At 41.5% G+C, this 20,415-nt stretch overlaps 2 protein-coding genes across 5 annotated transcripts in view; one reads left to right on the top strand and one right to left on the bottom strand.

Moving 5' to 3' along the window:
* LOC117272262 (SPRY domain-containing SOCS box protein 4-like) overlaps positions 1-20,415 on the bottom strand; it is a 119,707-nt gene that overhangs the window by 12,594 nt on the left and 86,698 nt on the right. The gene's annotated exons all lie outside the window — the stretch shown is intronic.
* On the top strand, positions 12,861-18,696 carry LOC117272261 (GTPase IMAP family member 7). Its single transcript, XM_033651083.2, has 2 exons — positions 12,861-13,056; positions 13,591-18,696. The coding sequence occupies exons 1-2, from the start codon at positions 13,026-13,028 to the stop codon at positions 14,700-14,702; spliced, it is 1,143 nt and encodes a 380-aa protein (XP_033506974.2). The 5' UTR covers positions 12,861-13,025; the 3' UTR covers positions 14,703-18,696.

Here is a 20,415-nt window from a genome sequence, read left to right as displayed (position 1 = left end):
GGGTGAATTTCTTTACCTATAGTCCAGCACTGGGATACAGAGGAGTGTTTTGTAAGTGACGTTTCCATTAAAACACTTTAATAATAATAATAATAATAATAATAATAATAATAATAATAATATAGGTTTTCCTTCATTGATCTATGATGTAAAGTGCTTTTGGCAGTGCTGGGAATCAAACCAGTGACCTTTTAGCAACTAATTGTTTTCACCGCAATCTCTCGTGGTTGATTAATTTATATGAAGGTGGCGGACCTCTATGAATTTTGTAATAAGGTTTTACTGATGAGAACTGCTGGATTTGTGAAGTGATCCTGGCCAGTGAAGAACTTCTTCCCTGATGAGACATTTTATATGGATATGAATGGTGACCCCGGGTCTGCTGCGACGGGAACAAGAAGTAATAGGGCCACAGAGTGTGACATGACGCCTGTAATAAGATGCGGTGCACAGCAGTACAGAGCAGGATTTATTGTCTGTAGACAATGATAATGGGAGAGAGGGTGAAAATGGCAACAGCAGCATCACTTTTATGATGGATGTAAAAATTTGACCTGCGGGGAGGGCCGGGAGCTAAATAAAGCCTGACAGATGACAAGTGAGTTTAAAAGACAAAGTGGTGGAAAGTCAGCGAAAGAGAGGAAACTCTCAAAGCCAAACTGAAGCTCTTCTTTGTTGCTGTGTTAGGACACAGAAACTGTGATGAAGCTGCAGCTACGGTCCATTTTTTAATGGAGTGTAAAGTTTTTTTGGACATATCTGTGGAACAAGTGTCTAAGCTTTGGCTGGCTGACATTTTAAGAGAAGTGTTCGCAGTTGCACCTGACTGCAGCAGGGAGTGAGGCAGAGGGGCTGTGGGGTGTGTGGCTCGCTAATCCTTGTCTCATGTGTTATCTGATGAACAGTCAGAATGTTTGCATGACATTAGAGAAAATCGATTTATTGGGTTAGTCTGAATGAAACCGGACTTTTAAAATGAAAGTTAACATGTTAGTCCAACTAAAATTACTAACTAAACTAAATAGACTACTAAATACTAAATAGAATTTCTCAAAGTTGGACTAACACACCCAGATAACGTTATTGGGAGACGAATTACTCCTGCATGTATACAATCAATCTGACCCAAACTGGCCGGGGCAGTTGGCGCATGCTCCACAGTGTCTGCCCCGGTATTAAATACTAACAGAAGACGAAACCAGTAACAACATGGCGAAATCTACATTCAGAGCTGTGCATTTTTTGGAAGGACGAGCTGTGAAGTTGTCCACTATGGTACCAGTACCGCAGCTAACTTGTTCTTTGATTGTTTGGTCTGTGACGTTATAGGTCAACTGGAAAGGGGTCCAATACTAACAAGCTGAGAGGGGGCATATCGCCACCTATCATAGCCAAGTTGGACATACTACGGACAATAAATCAATTCCCCTCCCATGCTTGTAAACTGGGACAAGGACAGTAGTCCAATTAAATGGCCTAGTCGAGCTGTAACCGTAACTCCATTTAACTGTGCATGTATTCGTACTGACTGAGAGCAGGGCAAGGAGGGGTGAATCAATACGCTGCACGCAGCTCTATAATGGAATAAGATTTTGCCCATTTAAAAATACAGAAATGGAGATCAATGTTGATATTGTGACGGCTGCTACAACTAAATCAATGTGTGCAACACACTTTACTAGCCTGGTGAACAGGGGCAGCTAAATGTAGCAGTTTGAGTTTACCTCAAAAAGTATATATATTTAATTAATTCTATTGTATAAGTACGTATTAATAAGTAATTTAAGTTTATTTAATGCAGCACCTTTCCCAGAGCAAGGTCTCACAGTGCTTCACCTTGATAGACTTTTTAAAATAAGACCATAAAAACAGCCAGAATTCATTTTGCGTGTAGTATATGATGCTGCTGAAATGAAAGTGAGAAAAACTAACATCTGATGTGCATTGTTCTTGGACATATTCCTCATGATATACAGCCTCTGAAAGTGCATGATTCAAGTTTTTCCCATGGTCTAGTGAGGTCTAAGTGAGGAAAATTCCAATAAATTGTAGTATCGAAATACTGAAAATGCAATACATTTCAAATTGGCGTCCAAGATGGTATCAAATTCAGAGATAAGCCTATCATCCCAGCCCCAGCTAGTGACAATCATATCAAATTATGGTACTGTCCGTCAGTCACGACCAGAAATTCATGTCCCCTGAAGAACACTAACGTTTACTGCAGAAAAATAAATGAAACAATTCTGACCAAAGAAGTAGCCACGTTAAAAAACACTTAGGATAAATTTACTGATTTCTTAGCAAATTCATTTTACTTCCCTTTGAAGAAAATACTGAGCTGTGCAATGTCGAACACACACACGTTGCATATAGAATAGATGGCTCAGGAAAACATGATCCTCTCTAAAGTCTTCCTCCCTCCTTCTGCCACAGCTCCATCTCATTTGTAACAATACACCTCTCTCCTCTTTCCTCCTGCAACGTCGCTCCACCAGCAACTGCTGGCTTTCCTTTTTACTCCTCATTGCTTTTCTTCCCTGCCCTTCTTTCACCCTCTTCTTTTCATCTTTTTCCCTCTTTGTACTCTCCAAGGTCAGAGTGTCTGATCTTCTCTGGCACATTAGAAACCATCGCTGTCGGGTGAAAGCTGTTTTATCTTCAAAATGTCAACAAGAGACAAAAAACAGGTGTGCGTGTGTGATGACAATGCAGTTTTTATCATTAACTGGTTTGGAAATGCTTCTAAGCCCGAGAGGTTTTCAGAATTTAGAGGAGCATGTAATCCTTTAATCCTTTAATTAAAGTCAATATAATATGAAAACGAACAAAACTGCAATTACAAGGCTTTCACACGACAACAGTGGTAAAATGGTGACTAATATACAACCCAGTGCTGTGTACACGTACACAAAGTAATCAGTTACAGGTTAAAATTACCAAACGCCCAATTATGTGTTCTATTGTGGTATTTATTTCCCAATCTAACGGCACACTATCGACCCTCTGCAGGGTGGTTTCCCCTAAACGCGAAACACAAAACTACAAACATTTACAGAAAGGAAAGCCACAAACCTTGTTGTGCAAACATGTTGACAAGACAGAAAAACAGACCCAAAGAGCACACACATATGCAAGGTCACAAGTACAGGAAATCAAACCGACAAACATGCACATCTCCAAATCAAGAAAGTCAAATGGTGTGAAATAAACAAACACAAAATGCACATAAAATTCCTTGCTGTGCATATACAGAGGCTTCGAGCTAGTTAAGGGCAGATAGACCTGATAGTGTCACATGTAGGGTTACTGAACTTTTTGGTACAAACAGAGAAGTGTCTGTGGTTCCAGCTACCAAAAAAACAAAATGATATCCAGCTGTAGTCACATGAATTTGAGACGTTTTCTCCGTAGCTCACATCATGGCAGGCTAATAAAACCAGATCTCTCCAGCTGCATTGCAGATGTTAAAATAAGAGATTTAGAGGAGAATCTGAGGATTTTTTTCATGTTTTGCCTGTGTGTAACCTTCAGAGCTGCTCTGAGCTGTGTACACACTGTTACCAGAATTTCAGCTACTGTAACGTGTGCTGCTGAAGAAGAGCAAAGAAAGTAAAAACAGCATATCACAGCTAACAGTTTCCATACTGGAGTTACAGATGTTTTTTGCTTTTCTAACAGTGATCCAAGTTTATATCAGCTTTAAGGCAGTAAATCAGCAGATGAGCTCAAGTAGACATTTCAACATCTTTGACTTTTATCATCCTCAGTTGGAGACATGTCTCTGGCAGTCCCCTGGAGGCCTGCGCTCGACTCGAATACAAAAACATTTCACAAGAAAGACATAAGTTGCCTAATTAGGTAGCCACTTCAACAATCCCCAGATAAGAATACAGCTTTAATTGTCATATTGTCTTAAGAATGAGGACTTGTAGCTAAATCCTCTGCAGCAGCTGCATGCTCACTCATTACACCAAGTGTATATGTGAGCAGCTCTGCGGAGGAAGTTTGCAAAGGCTTGAAATTTCAAGCAACACGCTGATAAAGAGCGAGCTCAGACAACATCTTTATGCCTATTAAAATGAAGTAATTGGTAGATCAGAAAATCCATAAAATCCACTTTGTGCAATAGAAGTTAAACCTTATTTATTTTACTTTAACAGCTCTACTACACTACGTCCTGACCAGTGACCAACTTCCGTCAATGACCTTTCCTATAAACTCAACCTAGGTTACCACATGGGAAGCCATGTACACAATATACTTGGTGTTCAAGTGGTTTAGAAGTGAGAAAATTGCTGCTAGGCTATGACAACGCGGACGCTGCTGTCGGCCTCTCGGAGCCACCAAGGCTGACAATTTAGCAAGCTAGCAAGCAGGTCACATAATGCAGGAAATGCAAAGGCATAATGACGGGAGAAAAAATGAGACCGCTGGGAATATCAGCATTTTTCTAAGACATAAAATTACAAAGAACAACTCTTTACGACTAAAATGATAACATTCTAGCTTTCCATCCCTTGAAAAATTAACATGCACGGCCTCTGCCATTTCTGAAAATGTTGACAGACGGGTCACAACTCGTGAACTCGTAGCATTCAGAAAATTTCCACTTGCAATGTCGTGAAAACCTCAAGAGGGCAGCGTTGATGGACTCTTCTTATGAACAAGGTTAACATGACCACATTTGAAGGCAACATATGACTCTAAGGAGATTTTACATAAAGGACCAAGGCCCAGGTCCAAGTACACTTTACCACAAAGTCCAGTATGCTTGACTAGTGTGTACACTGTGTACCATACACCGAGCGGGGTCCGTCGATCTTTGCCCTGGTCCACTTGAAAAGGTGTTCTCGACTACAATTTATGTGTACTCAATTACGGTTCACATCAGGCGTGAAAACCAATGTTACTTAAGCATTGACGGACTGCTATTTAATGTCAGTAGCAGGTGGCGAGTAGACCGTACTCAGTGCCACCAGACCCCTGTGAAATCTGCATATGCACAAAGCATCTGCAGATTGCACTCTCTGAACGTGGAGTAGGAAGGCAGATAAGAGGTTTGTTCTTGACATTGTCTGTAAAATACAAACCATAGTCATAATGTAAAAGGCTGACTCCATGGTATAGGCCTGAGATCTTGCGATTGGCCCACTTTTCTACACTGTAGCGACAACATAAAGAAATTTGATAAATAACCTTTATTAATCCTTGTAGGGAAATCCAGGGGTCCGAGCAGCAACAGCAATAAGAATGAAACACAGGAAAGGTACAAGTAAGGTTATAGAGCCAAACCAAGGTGATAAGAATAACAAACTATAAGTACAAATATCTGATGATGACAGAAGTGTACTCCAGGAGCCGGGGTGTCGTATTTGGACACAGTATGAATCAAACAGTATGTAAAACAACACAATGCAGTGTAATAAATATTAGATTAGAGATTAGAGATCCACTGCAGTGCAGTAAAAACAGCTCAATAATGTTTCAAATGACAAAGTCAATTCTGAACATAAACAGCTGTATTGGGAAAGTGAGTCATTCCTCATGACACAACAAAGAGAGAAACTGAACAAAATAACCGTATTCAGACCTCATTCAAAACAACACAACAAAGGGAGGGATTAGCAGGAGGTGTGGAGCACAGTGTCCTCCTTTTCAAACACACGAGACGCTGAACTCCAAAAACCAGCGTCCTTCAAAGCCACCGAGGGAAGTTGCCGTTATCCGTAACTAATGTACCTCCGGTGGTGTCCTGTATCCTCTTCCCCAGCACATTGTGTAACACCGCCGGTTTTTAGCACAATCACACTTAAACACACACTGAAGCGGCGTGTTGTGCAGAACTAATGCAGTAATGTTGCTACAGTCCGTGGAGGATTTGTTAGAAAACCCTTTTGTACTAAAAAAAGGATGCAGCCGCAGGGTGGGAGGACTAATGGCTACAAACATAGTTGCACTAAGACCGTCCCACACAGCTTTAGGAGAGGAGGGTGTGAAAATCCCTTTTTTTCTGATGTCCTACCCGAGCAAACTCCGTCTTGAGATATTTGGCTAAAGCTAACTTTGGTGCTTAAATTGTTTGCACAGATCCAGCGGTATGAGTCATAATTTACCGGGCACATTAGTGTCACAGTGAAGGATGGGCACTGTGGGCAGAGCTGGCTACTAGAGAGGAGTTGGTGGTAATACAAGCCATGCCAGTGTTTCTTTTTAAAGCCCTGTTCTCTCTTTACCATCCCGCATTACTGTAAATCCACTGTTCACCGTCTCCTCTGGGATGAGAGGCTGAGTGATAAGAGAAACAGGAGGAGGGAAGATGTGAAGGAGAGGTGGAAAAATAAAGGGAGCGGAGGAGGAGGAGGAGGACAGGGGTGAGGAAGAGGAGAAAAGAGGAAAGTAGATGAATCAGAGAAAGATGGCAAGAGGTCATGAGATGAGAGAGGATGATGGACACGAAGAGGATGATAAATAGACAAGGAGGGAGCACAGCCGGCCCGTCTGACCCTCAGATATCCTTGACTGTTACAAACTGCAGGTAGGCGGACCTTTTCATAAAAATGTCAATATTAGAGGAAATCTGTTGGCATAATTCACTAAGCACACACTCAATTAATGTTCCTGCTTACGCACGGTTTTTCAAACATGACAAACCATCCTTCATCTCTGTGTGGGATCTGCAGAGAAACTGCTGATGTCGATCCACTGTGGCATTTTGTAAGTGTGCAATAAAAAATAACAATACTTTTCACAGTGTGACAGATTATGAATGTAAATAGTCATAGGAGAACCTTTTTTGAGATAAAATGAATAGTCCAAGGAAACATGATCGCTTAAAGCTGTGCTGATCAATACTTTTTTGTGAACAATAGAAAAGATGTGAAATATGAGAGGTGTTACTTGAAGTGACAAGCCCACAGAGAGTTATCACCAAACTCTGCAGTTCCCCTCAGCATCATGTAGCATTTCAGCATCTTTTAGCTCATTGTTTTGTTTTGTTTTTACAGCCGGCAGCTTCACTGTTTTGTTTTGTTTCTGACTTCTCTCATTAGCTTAATTTTCAGACAGCTGCATTAGCAACCTAAAGGCCCCAACACACCAAACTGAATTGAGAGAACAGTGGCTACGAGAGCCCCCTGCTGCATCAAATGTAATGAAATCATCACAAACACTTAAACCAACAGCCGACCAACATGTACGTTCTGTTCTTCTGTGAGAGGAAATAATTCTCCACACCAACAGCTGGCAGTCTGTAATTGCCATTCAAAAAGGGAAACCGAAAACCATCTTGACTGTTAGCACATCAACAACATAATCCAATGTTGGCAGGACAGAGCAAATTTACCGTGCGCTAGCGAACAATAACACAAACCATTACGAAGCATTTCTGCTAAAGAGCTCAATGGGTGAAGAAAAGTAATCTTACCTTTTATATAACAACTTTGTTTTGATCTCATGCTCTCTTGACTCTTTGTTTACTTTCCTCACTTCTGTTTCTCTTCTTGTGCACTGTGCTGAACTGCCAATCAGAGTGATTTCATTCATTGACGGATTCTGCAGTCACAAACGCTGATTCAACGTGCTGAATCGGCAAAAAAAAAAAAAAAAAAAAAAGCCAACTAGTGCCAATGTGGGTGAATGGTGCAGGACACACTGCAGTGACAAGAGCCACAGTCGCTCACCTACAGCCCAATACTGATCAACAGCTAACCCTCAGCTTAGTGTGTCAGGGCTTTATGAGCCAGATGTTTTTAAGAAGGGAGTCAGTATCTGTCAGTCAAACAAAGCAAACCTCTGGGGGGGGGGGGGGGGGGGGGGGTCTGCACATTATCTTTAGATTAACTAAATCAGTCATCTTGTTGTTGTTTTTTTTTGTTTTGTTTTGTTTTTTTTTTGCTGGCCAAGAATTGAAAAGTTCAACCATGCTGCTCTCGTCACTGTCACTTTTTACCTAGCCGTCCAATCACAGTTGGGGAGGCGGGGGAAAAGTACCACTAAGTCCAACTGTCAAACTACATGGAGAAGTCCTGAACAACAGTGGAGGAGAAATTTATATTGAACCCCCATTAACCGTCAGGGCCATCTTCTCTCCCTAAATGCTCCATCCTTTCCTTAATCTAGAGCACGTACTCCACCTTGTACCGACATTGTCACTTCTGCAGATTGATAACATGTTCGCTGTATCTTTAACGTGATAATATTATTTATGTTGTGTTAACAGGTCATAACCATGCCCCAAAGTGAGTGAAAAATAATAATTTATGCAGTTTAATGTCTGTTTACACTCAGTGCAGTACTGTATCACTTCCATATTATCTGTTCTAATGATAGTGTAAATTACTGAAATAAAGATGTAGCTGGTCAGATTAAGAGGAATAATCTGAAATTATTTGTCTTGTTTTATACATTACCGATTGAAAGCTGGTCTGAAAATGTATACTGTACATGCAAAAACTCTTTAAAAAAATCTTTTTATATTAGTGATTGCTTTAAAAAAAAAATCATATGGACAAAAAGAGGAGATCTTTTGTCCACGGTACTGTAAAAGATAAAAATAACCTTCACAAGGAAGAAACATCTAGAATTTATAGCAAGTGAATTGACTGAGGGACAACAAAACTGTACAAGGATGTGGAAATAAATAAATAAACATATCTACACACATAACCCAACATGTCCAGATGTGATGGGGAGCATCATTAGACAAGGCCGCCTAATTATATGGACAATTAGGAAAGCTTCCCGCAAGTGTGTGTGTGTCAGATAAAAGAACAAAGACAGCGGTGAAGACAAAACAGGTGAAGCTGGGTCAGATGAGGTAGAAAGGATCAAAGCGTAAAGATCAAAACAGAGCAGAGAAAAACACAGAGGGAGGAGAGAAAAGTTAAAGGTGAAATAGAGGAGAGAGACTTTAGGAAACTGCTCGTGCTACTGTAGCCTCAGTGGATTAAGTGTAAATGAAGGTGGGAAAACCACACGTGCAGTAACACGTACACAGGCATGAGCTCTCACACGTGCACACACGCAGCAGGAGGCCTCACACCGCCAACCTGACTGAGATAAAAACCTGGCTGATCTTTCGCTGGCTTTACCTGTCAGGTCAGAGTGTGTGTGTGTTTATCTGTATTTGGTCACACACACTGAAGATCAGAAAAAAAAAACAGAGGGAGAGGTGAGAGGCTGGAGGGAAGAGACAGAAAGGTGTCACTTTTCAGTGGAGTGTAATACTCCACCCCCACGGTTTTAAATTAGACATCAGCTGATTTACAGGAAGAGGTAAAAGACCTGCCTTTGAGGGCTGAATACAACTGTACATTATGTGTCATTATGCTCCCATCCACTTCCATTATAGGCACAACCTGCAGCTGAGCGCAACAAGTTTATACCTGCTGTCTGGAAATCGCCCCAAGTCATTCTGAGTAATGTCGGAAATCACCTAGCTGAAGTAAGCTGATGAGGTCAGAGGATACAAAGAGGTAAATTACAGCATTTCATCACATATGCTACACTCAAGTCATACAGTGGCAATTTAGGTGTGCACTTCCATAAAGTTCAGGGACTCACAAGAGTCTGATTTAAAATGAGAGCAGTCTGAGTTGGCATCACAGATGCTGAGGTATCCTGACTTCTTGTCCCTAGTATAGGCTGAGCTTCAAAAACACTGGCTCCTACAATTAAGGATGAAGACTGCCCAAAAACGAGATGACACATACTGTTGCACATGCATAAACATTCAGAGTAGGAGTAAACTATAATCTCTGAGGTGCACGAGCTCAGATTAAGGCAGCTGACTAACCAAACATGAGAACACTGATAATGACAGAGGGACGGACACTAGCAAACTCACACAAACAGATCATGTGGATGAGCCTTGGGACGGAAAAAGGACCACTGCTTTGAAAAACTGTTATGACAGCTGTAAAAATTGCTGGTGCTAGTAAATATGTAGCATGAGGCTACTGTGGACAACCAGGAACTCGAGATGGGTCAGATGATGGGTGTGTTTATGCTACTACGCTTCATTTGTTTACTGTGTTAATTTAACTAATAATAATTAGCAGATATTTTTTGCTGAAGTTGTGAATCATTCGTCAAAATTCACGTCAAAGTAGGGCTAGGGGATCTGGAGAAAAACAAGTATCACAATATTTTTGACCAAATACCTCCATCGATCATGTGACTTAACTGTTGGTTTGACTATTGGTGCTTTCACAAAATATTTTCACAATGAGATTTTTGATAAATACACATCAGTATTGAGGATATAATGTCTTTAAATGGATACAGGCAAATATAGAACAACTAGAACAATCTGATAGGTTCAGAAAATTAAAACAAAGTAATTTAGCCTTGAAAACCAGGAATAGACAAAGCTTACAGTACTACAATGTCCAAAATCTAAGAAGATGTCTCATGCCACAATATTGATATATAATATGAATATATTGCCCAGCTTTACATCAAAGTATTTCACACCTGCCCTGTTTGGTTCGGTTCAATCGAACCCAAGTTTGTTTGCCCACTAAGTGCGGTTCTTTTGGGCAGGTGTGAACACAGCAATCGCACTCAGGTGGGCACCAAAACAACTGGACTGAGTCCTTCTTGAAAAGGTGGTCTCGGTCCGGTTATAAACAAACCGGTGCGGTTTGTTTGTGGTGAGAACGTGTTCCGACCTCGATCTGAACCAACTGCAGTCCCATGACACATTGTTTGGGTTAAACATGGGATGTTACAGTCCTGGAGGATTATTAATGTGCACCTCCTCCTGTACTGCCTTAATATGCACATTCAGCACATCCAATGCATCAAAACATTGTTTTCTAGTTGGAGCTGAGCCTCGTTTTCAAACTGTATGGTTTGACTAAAATGAACAATGACAGCAATATAGTCCACGATGAGCAGCGCTAAAATCAACCTGCGTAGTTGTCCCTCCATTGTGACATTAGAAAGTGTCACATTTATCTTGCAAGTGTACTCTTCTTCAACGAAATTCTGACCACTCGAGCAGCTTTCTTGCACAGGCATTTGATCTGGTCCGCTTGTAAATGCTGCTGTGAGAACACGAACCAGCTCTTGGCAATTATGCTGATTCGGACCAAAGCAAGTGAACCCTAGGTCTGAAAGCACCCAAAGCCAGTGGTTCCCAACTGGTCCGGCCACAAGGCCTAAAATTCTCCTCAGTCATTAGTTCAAGGTCCCACTGTTACATACATTCTGCGTCATACTTGTGTTTGCCCATGTCGTTGAGCTAGTTTGCTGTCTGAGTTAAACAGCTGTCTGTTAGTCACTCACTCTACAGCAGAAAACGGCACTTCAAAATAAAAGCTCTGTGCTGGAAATTTGCTGAACTTAAAAATAAAGTGTTTTCTTGGCTAACTTTACACGTTTGCAAGTCACCTGCAGTCCATTCAGAATGGGCCCGCAACCCACCAGCTGGGAACCACTGCCCTAAGCTGCTGCACTGTACCCAACCTGCCATATTCATGCATACAGTAGTATCATAAAATACACTTGCTGCAACCAGTTACCTGCAATCACACACACACACACAAACTATGAGCATGTAAGAGGAATTATCTTTGGTGTTCAATCCAAATGACTACATGTCTTTGTAATTAACACATTAATTACTCCATCATGTAGTTATTAGTGTTGATCACTTTCTTCTCAAGAGTATTACATCGGACAATTAACTCATTGGCCCTAAATTAACTGCCTATAGTAAAGCTCTGCATGATGAGACTTACAGAGCTGTGATTACCATCACATCTACAGCAGGGCTGGGAAACAACAGCAGTTTCCACTTCACAACAATATGGTTCAAATTGTTCAATCCCTCTGAGTCGTATGCCTCGGAGCTTATTGATTCTTGTCGTTATGTTTTTCTGACTGTTGCAAAACAGTGTTTGCCAAACTCGTGCATCTACACTGCTAAAGACTTGCAACAAGAGGGAGTCATGGTAGAGAGGAAGAAATAGTCTGAAGCGAGGCTCCATGTCACAGAGAAAGATAACAATAGTGCTGCTTGTAATGTCTGTAAAATGATAGTTTTAAGTAAAGATAAAATCACCGGAAATATGTTGAAACATCTTTCTACACAACATGGCCTTCAGTTCCAGTAATGCTGTATGTTTCACACTCTATGCATGAAAGCCACTGCTTCCCAGCTGATCAGCACATCCAAGGGTAAGGCAGGCAGGCTTAGCAGATTTCTTCTCTGACTAAGAAACCTAAATGACAAAGAATGCTGCACAAATATTTTCTCTTTTCATCTATTTCAGATGATGACAGACAGACTGTTGCTACGGCTACAGCTAGCTCGACTCACCCATTAGCTCCCATTTTCACAAATGAGCAAAACGAGGGTGCAAAAGTGTCACTGCCATGATTCTCCACGCAGAAATTGATCACTAATTAGTAAGGGAACTCATTAAAAATTATTAAATAAGCAGAATCATTTTATTAATGGTATCAATACAATCTGATCAATTCCCATCCCTAATCCACCGTAATATCAGGATGAACCAGAATGTACTCTCACTGCTTTGACTTCTAGATAGAAGACTGTTGTGATGCAACTAACCATCAATACGACCTCCCTAAATGAAGACTAAATGAAGTCCCACTGTTGTAAAAAAGCTCTGTCACCCATTAGTATGCAACACTAGTTAAATAATGACAGACGTTGACAACAATCTTCAGTCTCTCTATAAAACAATAAAATGTCCAATGCAGTTTAAGCATTGAGAGTTGGACACCTGACAGGAATCATAAAACTTGTGATCGCTTTATGTTTCTAAAGAATGCAGAGGCAGCAAAAAAACCTGGGAGGCATGTCGGTCAGTGTTTTTATAAGAGGAAGGTTCACCTCAGGTGCTCAGACATCTAATAGTACGTGCAGAAGAAGGTTCAACTAGAAAGACAGTTCTCAAACAAGACCTATGTGAATCTGGTTTCAGTAACATTACTGTGGAGGAATATTAACAGCTGCAGCCTCTAGAAATCATCAATAAGAGAGAGGCACAATGGGAAGCTGGAGCCCACCAGGAGGTGTTGGTATGTTCATTTTTAAACCTCAATTACAAATCTGTTGAAATGATCTCAAATGCTGGATATGATTGCATGCAATTTAGTCAGAGATAAGGTTACATTTTGCCAAGCATATTTTACACATGTCCAGGATTCATACTTTTGATCCATGCTAACTATCAGGAGGTGCACGGCTTAGTGCCCTGCCATCAGCTCCAGATCAAAGACCAGTTCTGCAGTCAGATACAGCAGCGTGAATATGTCGGGAACAAATGTTTTCTCACTAAAGTATTGCTTATAAAACATGCAGTGAATTGCATCCTGTGTGACAAATACTGCAAGGAAGAGGAGTAAAAAAAGCCTAAAGATCACAGTAAATCGTTACAAGGTAATGAGATGGATAGATTCACTTCTATGTCTTTCTTTGCCTTTTATGACTTCAGTGAATGAGCAGATTCTGTAATGAGCATACTAGACAACACCAAATGCACAAGTGTTTAGACTCAAAGAAAGCTGAAGCCATTGGCTGCAGATTAAAAGCTTCTTCTCTTTTTCCAACAGCCTCAAGTGACCTTCATATTTTGCTGGTTGGTCCCAGACGTACAGGCAAGAGCTCTTCTGGTAACACCCTGCTGGGCCGGGGGCAGGTCTTTGAAACCAGAGGAGGCGGGGCCAACACAGCTGCCAGCGCCGTCACCAATGGACGTCACATCACAGTGGTGGATGCACAAGGTTGGGGTTCATCTGAGGAATTTGTGCCCCGAGAGGAGAAAATTGAACTGCAGAGAGCATTTTCTCTCTGTGGACTCGGAGGACCTCACGTTGTTCTGTTAGTGATCCCTCTGCTGGACTTTACTGAGCCTGAGAGGAGAGCGGTGGAGGGGAGGATGGAGATCATGACCTCTGCAGTGTGGAGACACACCATGGTGTTGTTCACATGCGCAGACTGGCTGAAGAGACGGGGGTGCAGTGTGGAGGAGCACATCAAATCAGGAGGCCCTGCCTTGCGTTGGCTGATGGAGAAGTGTTGCTACAGATATCATGTGTTTGATAACAAGGCAGCCGTCATTGGCGAGCAGGAGCAAAGGAAGCAGGAGGTGAAAGGAGGTGGGAAGAAACAGGAAGGGACTTGGCGGAAGAAAAGTGACAAGAGGGCCGGAAGGAAGTGCAGAGGAGGTGAGGCAGATGGGAGAAAGGGAGGAGAGCAGGAGCAGGTGAGAGAGCTGCTGCGTAAAGTGGAGGACATGTTGCAGGAGAACGGTGGGTGGCACTTCTCCCTTCACATGTACCGAAGGCTGGAGGAGGAATGGAGCCAGAGGGAGCAGAAGCTGAGAGCTCGACTGGAGGCAGAGACAGATGCGGGGAGCGAGAGGAGACAACAAAAGACAGCGGAGACAAAGATAAACATGGAGCCACAGCAAAAGCAGGGGTTAGAGACAGAAGAAGAAGAGCAGGGAGATAGCCTGAGGAAAGAGCAAGAGAACAAGGAGGAATGTGCAGAGAGGAAGATAAATAGAGGGGAGGATGAAGAGGAGAGAGCCAAGGTAGAGCTTAAGACACTGAGCAGTGAGGAGGACGCGTGGGATACAAGCTCTGACAACGGAGGAGGAAGGGAGGAGAGCACCGAAGCAAAAACTGGAATGATGGCTCCATGTCAGCCTAATGGGGGTTAAAGGTCGGCCTTTAGTCCTATCAGATGGCTTGCCTGAAGTTACTGTGATCACAATCACTGTTTTTGGTCCAGCTGGACAGCTTGGCTGACACGGCCATAGTGACTCCTCCTGAGAGTGGAAACAATTTTCTCTTTTGACTCTCAGCTAGAAAGTGAATATTTCCCTAAATCTCAAACTCTTCCTTTAAAGATACAGATGGTGACTTTTATTAAAAAATAAAAAAAGCTTTTAGTCATATTTGCTGTACATCGAAAAAATCAGTTTCTTCCTCCCACTCCTTGAGCTTCTAAAGGCTCAAACACCATTCTGACATCAAAGAACTTGTGGCAACGCAGGCTGTTGTGCCACCTCGTGTCGCCTGTGTCTCAGCCAAAAAGTTGCATTTGCACATCCCGCAAAGCTAACAGCTAACATGCATGTACGCTATGCACCTGGGTGATAGGAAATAACAATACCAGCAGCTAGCAGTCGTTTTTCAAACGTCTGTCAAAATGGGAAACCTGAAGACCGACGGGACGGATTCAAGAGCTCAATGGCCATGATCTCACACCCCCTTCACTTTGGCTGTTTGTTTCCTTCCCTCAGAGCTAAAATTTCAATCTGAGTGGTTTCACTCGCCGACAGGCTCAGCCAGCTTCGATGCCGATTCAACATGCTGAAGCGGGTGCCAACAGTGTGATACACGCCACAAAATCTAGGGCGACAGACGCTCATCAACAGCCTGACATTGACTGATGGCTGACCATCGGCTGACCATCGGCTGACCATCGGCTTTATGTGTCAGGCCCTACCGGCATTTGCTAGAATCTACCGCAGCTCACGGAAAACAAATGTAATCAAATATGAATTAAGACTGTTACTGCATTGCTTATTTCTCACCTCAAATATTTTCAGGAACATTTGTTGTTTCTGTTTCTGTTTCGCTATAAAATGAGACAGTTTGCTTGGTTTTTGGCTTGAGTGTTTCCAACATGGGTCATAAAGCTTCTCATTTTACAGCTAAACAGTAGACTAAAATATGTTTCTGAAAACATCTGAGGAAAGAAAAAGGCAATGCAGCTACAGAATCTTGATTCATATTGATTTAACAGCTGTCTTAGAGATTCCTCTGCTCTGATTGGTTGTTAAGTTATGTGTGGTAGTGCCATTACAGCACTAAGAGAAGGCAGAGAAACATTATTTGTTTTCACAGATCATCTGTCTCATGTACTTTTGTGTGTGGATATCGTGACAGTTCCAGCAAATATTTTAAAAAGTTATTTTTTAATAAAAGTTACCCACTGTAGCGTTAATGTACAGAAAGGACTGATACATCACTTTATGTAAAGCTATTTCATGTTTCTCATCCATACTTTTATGTCATGTGCTGCCAACTTTTGAAACAGTTTAAATCTCCCATTAGGCTCCATCTAACGATAAATTATTCATGTGCACTGCATGATAAATGAAATCCTTTTCTGCTCAAAGCCTTGTGGTTGGAATCGTTACCACGCTGCTCTGTGGTGAATCTATTGTTGGTCACATGTTCAGTTCCCATGCAGGTTTGTAATTACAAAGCCTCTCATAGACAGGACTGCTTAAATTGTATTGGTTTCGCTTCTATAATTATCAGGAATGTGAGACGTGTCATCCCAGACGTCAGCCATGACATTCCCAAACGCTGGAAACGCTTGTGAAACGTGAGAATATGCAACATTCTGGTAAACTAGAGTAATTAAAATCTTCTCTTTTTGCTTATAAAAGGTGTATAAGAAAAAAATAGCCATTAAAAAGTTAAGCAATAAACTGATAAAGGAGAAAGGTTGCTGAACATGGAGGTTGTCATTATTACTTTTTTTAAAATATTTTTTTGCTTTTTCAATTTGCATAAATGAGACATTCACTGTCACTGTTTTTATGGCAGAACTGAGGGACGTGTGGTCTGCCACCCATTTCATTACATCTGAACAAACTGTCAATTGGCTTCAGGGAATTGCTGTCTCTCCTTGGTTGACACAGACAGTTAATCCTCATCTCTGGCTCACAGTCATGATCCCACACAAGGTCAGTCGTGTTATAACCAACGAGGTCAGTCTCAGCCCGGGACATCAGGCCAGAAAAGCCCAGAATACACAAAATCACATAAAACAAATATCTCTGTGCCCTCACACTGGAATTGGTTCAGTTCATTCAAACTGTGCAGTTATAAATAATCTACCAAAAGGCCCAAACGCCTTGAGCTTGTCGGTCATTATTTGCAGCAATAAAAAGATTTCCAACACAGTATTAATTTGTGAGGTGCGGCAGAGCGCCGGAGTGAAGAAAGCCTGCGGACTACACGTTTGTTTGTTTTTTTTCTCAACAGTTTCCTTTAAGTAGACATGGAAAGCTGTTGTGACACTAATTTAGATTGAGACGTCATCTGTGAGTCATTGAGACATACAGTATGTTTACAGGGTGTCACTGCAACCAAACACTTCACCAGATGCTTTCAGCAGCGGGTTCCTCCTGGTTACACTGTGAAAGCTATCAATGAATTTATTTCCAAGTGTGTACAGTAGGTATCTCAACCTAAATGCACATCACTGCATGGCATGTGAATTTGTTAAAAACGTATTCTTTTGAGGTTGTTTTGGAGCCTTCAGTCATTTATGTTTAAGTCCCTAAAAACAAATTTTGTCAATTTTTGTCAGCTGAGTTTATGAGTGTCAAGTCTATTGACAGGTCTATTTACAGTATTACTGTTTGTATGAAATGGCTGTTTGAAGCACAAAGGGTGCAGCACAAAATCGTAACAGTCAGCAGTCAAGTTGCAAAGCGGGTGATGAAGGCACCAGGTATTGGCAAAAGAAGAATGCATGGAATAAAGGTGTTTACACACTGGGGGCTTGACAAATAAACAATATGAAAATGCAAAATAATGGGCTACATAAAAACTTTTTAAACCAGCAGCGATGCAAATTTGTTGCAAAGTGTCATGTTGTGACGTGCCATCTGTTTCACAAGACTTGATCGGTTGATGCCTTTATTTGTGATGCAGAAGTTCACAAAAATCCACCTTAATCCTGACAAAAATTACAATTAATTTGCTTTTTCACAGTGTAATATAAGCATTATGTGTGAAAGTACTCATGGCTAAAACAACAGTTTGATTAAAAATATTGACGTGCGAATTAATCGCATGAAAAGGGGATGATATTTCTATTTCTGCAGCCATGTTCATCCTTTTTTAGAAATTAGGCCTGTTTCCACCGCAGGAACTTCAGGGTAAATTTACGGGGCCGGGGCCGTTAGTGTGTGTCTCCACCGCAGGAACCACCCCCGAAGGACAGAGTTCTGGAACTTTTACGGGGGCTAAACAAGTCCCTGCCTTGGGGTAGGTACTCAGACGGCCCCGAAAGACTCCTGGCTGGGGCTTGGGATTTACTTGGTGCTGATTGGATATACTCAAGGAGGGATGTGATGTCAACAGAAAGCAACAAAATAGCCGGCATTTTTAAAACTCAGCAGACGAGGGTTAGCTCGTTCATATAGCTTCCGCTGCCATGTAAAAAAAACTCACTATTTTTTCCAGCGGATATCTTAGTTACAACATGATTGAGCTAGCAAAGCAGTTTTGTGTTGATATGTGTGGTATTTATTCAGTTATGGGAAATCACGATGTCTAGAAAGCATCAGCTAACAGCAGCATCAAAGCTAACATCAGGACGTCATCTGTTAAAAGCCTCCCGTTGTCGGATACGACATGAAACTACTCCATTTAGCTCAATCATGTTGTAACTAAGACATCCGCTGGAAAAAATATTTTCTTCACGGGCCATTTAGTGAGTTATTACAGACACCGCTATCGGCTAACGGCGTCCCTACGTCCCCCAGCCAAAATGGTCGCGCAACGATTACATCACATCCAGAGCCCGGTAACTTTACAAGAACTTTCCTCCTACTCTGCTCTCTCAGTGGAGACACGGCGGTTGAGAGGGCCGAGCGAGAGGACGTTCCTGTAGTAGTTTCTGCCCCCCAAATAGTATCAGGAACTTCTTCAGTGGAAACGGGCCTATTAAAGTCCATCTTGAGTCTGACAATGTTGTCAGAGTGCAAAGCTAAATCACTCAATAACTCTTTATATTAGTTTTAAATAAAACATGTCATTTTGCAAATTATACATCTAATTGCTGCTATTCATCTATTTATTTTATTAAATAATGAATGTTAAAAAGACAATTTTAAGATCATGTTTTCAGGAGCTTATCATTTCTAAGAGTTAAAAGGTTTTCAACCTAGGCTAGGATAAAACGAGTCTGCCTTTTATCCACAGATTTGACTTTACAGTATTAAAACTGACAAACATTTATAAGCATTTATTGTTGCCTTTTAAATGTGCGTCTATCCACCACACCAGAGCAGTAAATCTTCCCCCTCAAGGTCTTTGTCTTGACTCCTCTGACATAACTATGGATCAATTGGAATTTGATATCATATTCTCATTTTTATTGGGCTTTATTATGCAAGATAAAATCTTAGAGAACATGGACAACTAATACTGTGCCCTCCTTATTATCAGATTTATATCTGCTGTGAAAAATATGTACGCTTATGACACACACAGAGCACAAACTATCATGTGTTACACAATATTTACAGCAGTCATGTGGGCTTATATGAGGGCAAATTAAATGACATTATTATCAGAAATCTGTCTTATGTAATATCAATCACTGTTTGTCAGGAGTCCACTTCTCTAGCGTATCAAAAGAAAGTAAAAGTTAACTTACTAAGAAGAAGAAATGCCCATCTTGCATTGTAATGGCTTTCCCCTTCAAACAGCGAGCTAATATTAACAGAATGCTCTCTAAAGAAATTCACAAGAGCTAAAAACAACTTGGCTCTAAGATCCAGAGGCACCTTTTATCTATCTGGCAACGCAACAGCTGTTTCGGGGAAGCGCTTGTCATGGCTACTGCTGTTGCTATGAGACAACTGACAACCCATTTGATGTGTGGCATTCTTTGACTAAAAGCTGAGATGTTTTAACTTTTGGTGCTAAGTGCAAGAAATGTTCTCTGCTCAGAGCTGCGACAGGATGCACATCAGCATGTCTTTGCCCTTTGAATGCTCAGGATGAAGGACCCAGTGGTCTGGACACAATCCAATAAAGCGTCACCCATTCTGGTGTCACTTTTCTCACTTAGGTAACCTAGCAACGTGCATCTATCCCCAAGTTTCTGCATGTCTGTGCAATATCAACAGTGGTTTTTTAAAAGCAGTTCAAGATGACTTTAGTTGCTACAGTTCAGCTTGCAATGATTAAGTTATGTAGAATCATATTACTGTATATCCTGTGTGTAATACCCTTACATTATGCTACCGTCATCTAATGTGTTGCTGAGAAATGAACTCCTGAGCCTCAGGAGCCTTAGTGAGCAAGGGAGTGAGGAAAGGAAAGAAATCTTTTGCAAAAACAATCTTGGAGACTTACTTCCTTTCACCTTCCTCTCTTTCTTACTTACTTCCTTACTCACTTACCCCTCCTTCCTTCCTCCCTCACTTACTTACTTACTTACTTACCCCTCCCTCCCTCCTCTCGTTCGTTCATTTTTCTCTAAAATTCACTGAGCCTCGATAAGGATCGAACTTTCAACCTTATGATCTCCAAGCAGCCTGAGCTATCAGTCCTGCTAGAAACACCTGCCCCACAGCAAGTCCCTCAACAAGGACTGCGTCGGTTAGACCATGA

This window comes from Epinephelus lanceolatus, chromosome 12, assembly GCF_041903045.1.
Source record: "Epinephelus lanceolatus isolate andai-2023 chromosome 12, ASM4190304v1, whole genome shotgun sequence".
Lineage (NCBI taxonomy): Eukaryota > Metazoa > Chordata > Actinopteri > Perciformes > Serranidae > Epinephelus > Epinephelus lanceolatus.
The sequence above is the reverse complement of the archived record's forward strand: the minus strand, read 5'-3'. Positions and strand labels throughout refer to the sequence as shown.

What these genes read in the sequence shown, in the direction of transcription:
- LOC117272261 (XM_033651083.2), top strand. Translation starts at nt 13,026, where the DNA reads ATGGGAAGCTGGAGCCCACCAGGAGGTGTTG. An exon ending in GAGCCCACCAGGAGGTGTTG is followed by an intron (nt 13,057 to 13,590) that starts GTATGTTCATTT and finishes TTTTTCCAACAG; the next exon opens with CCTCAAGTGACCTTCATATT.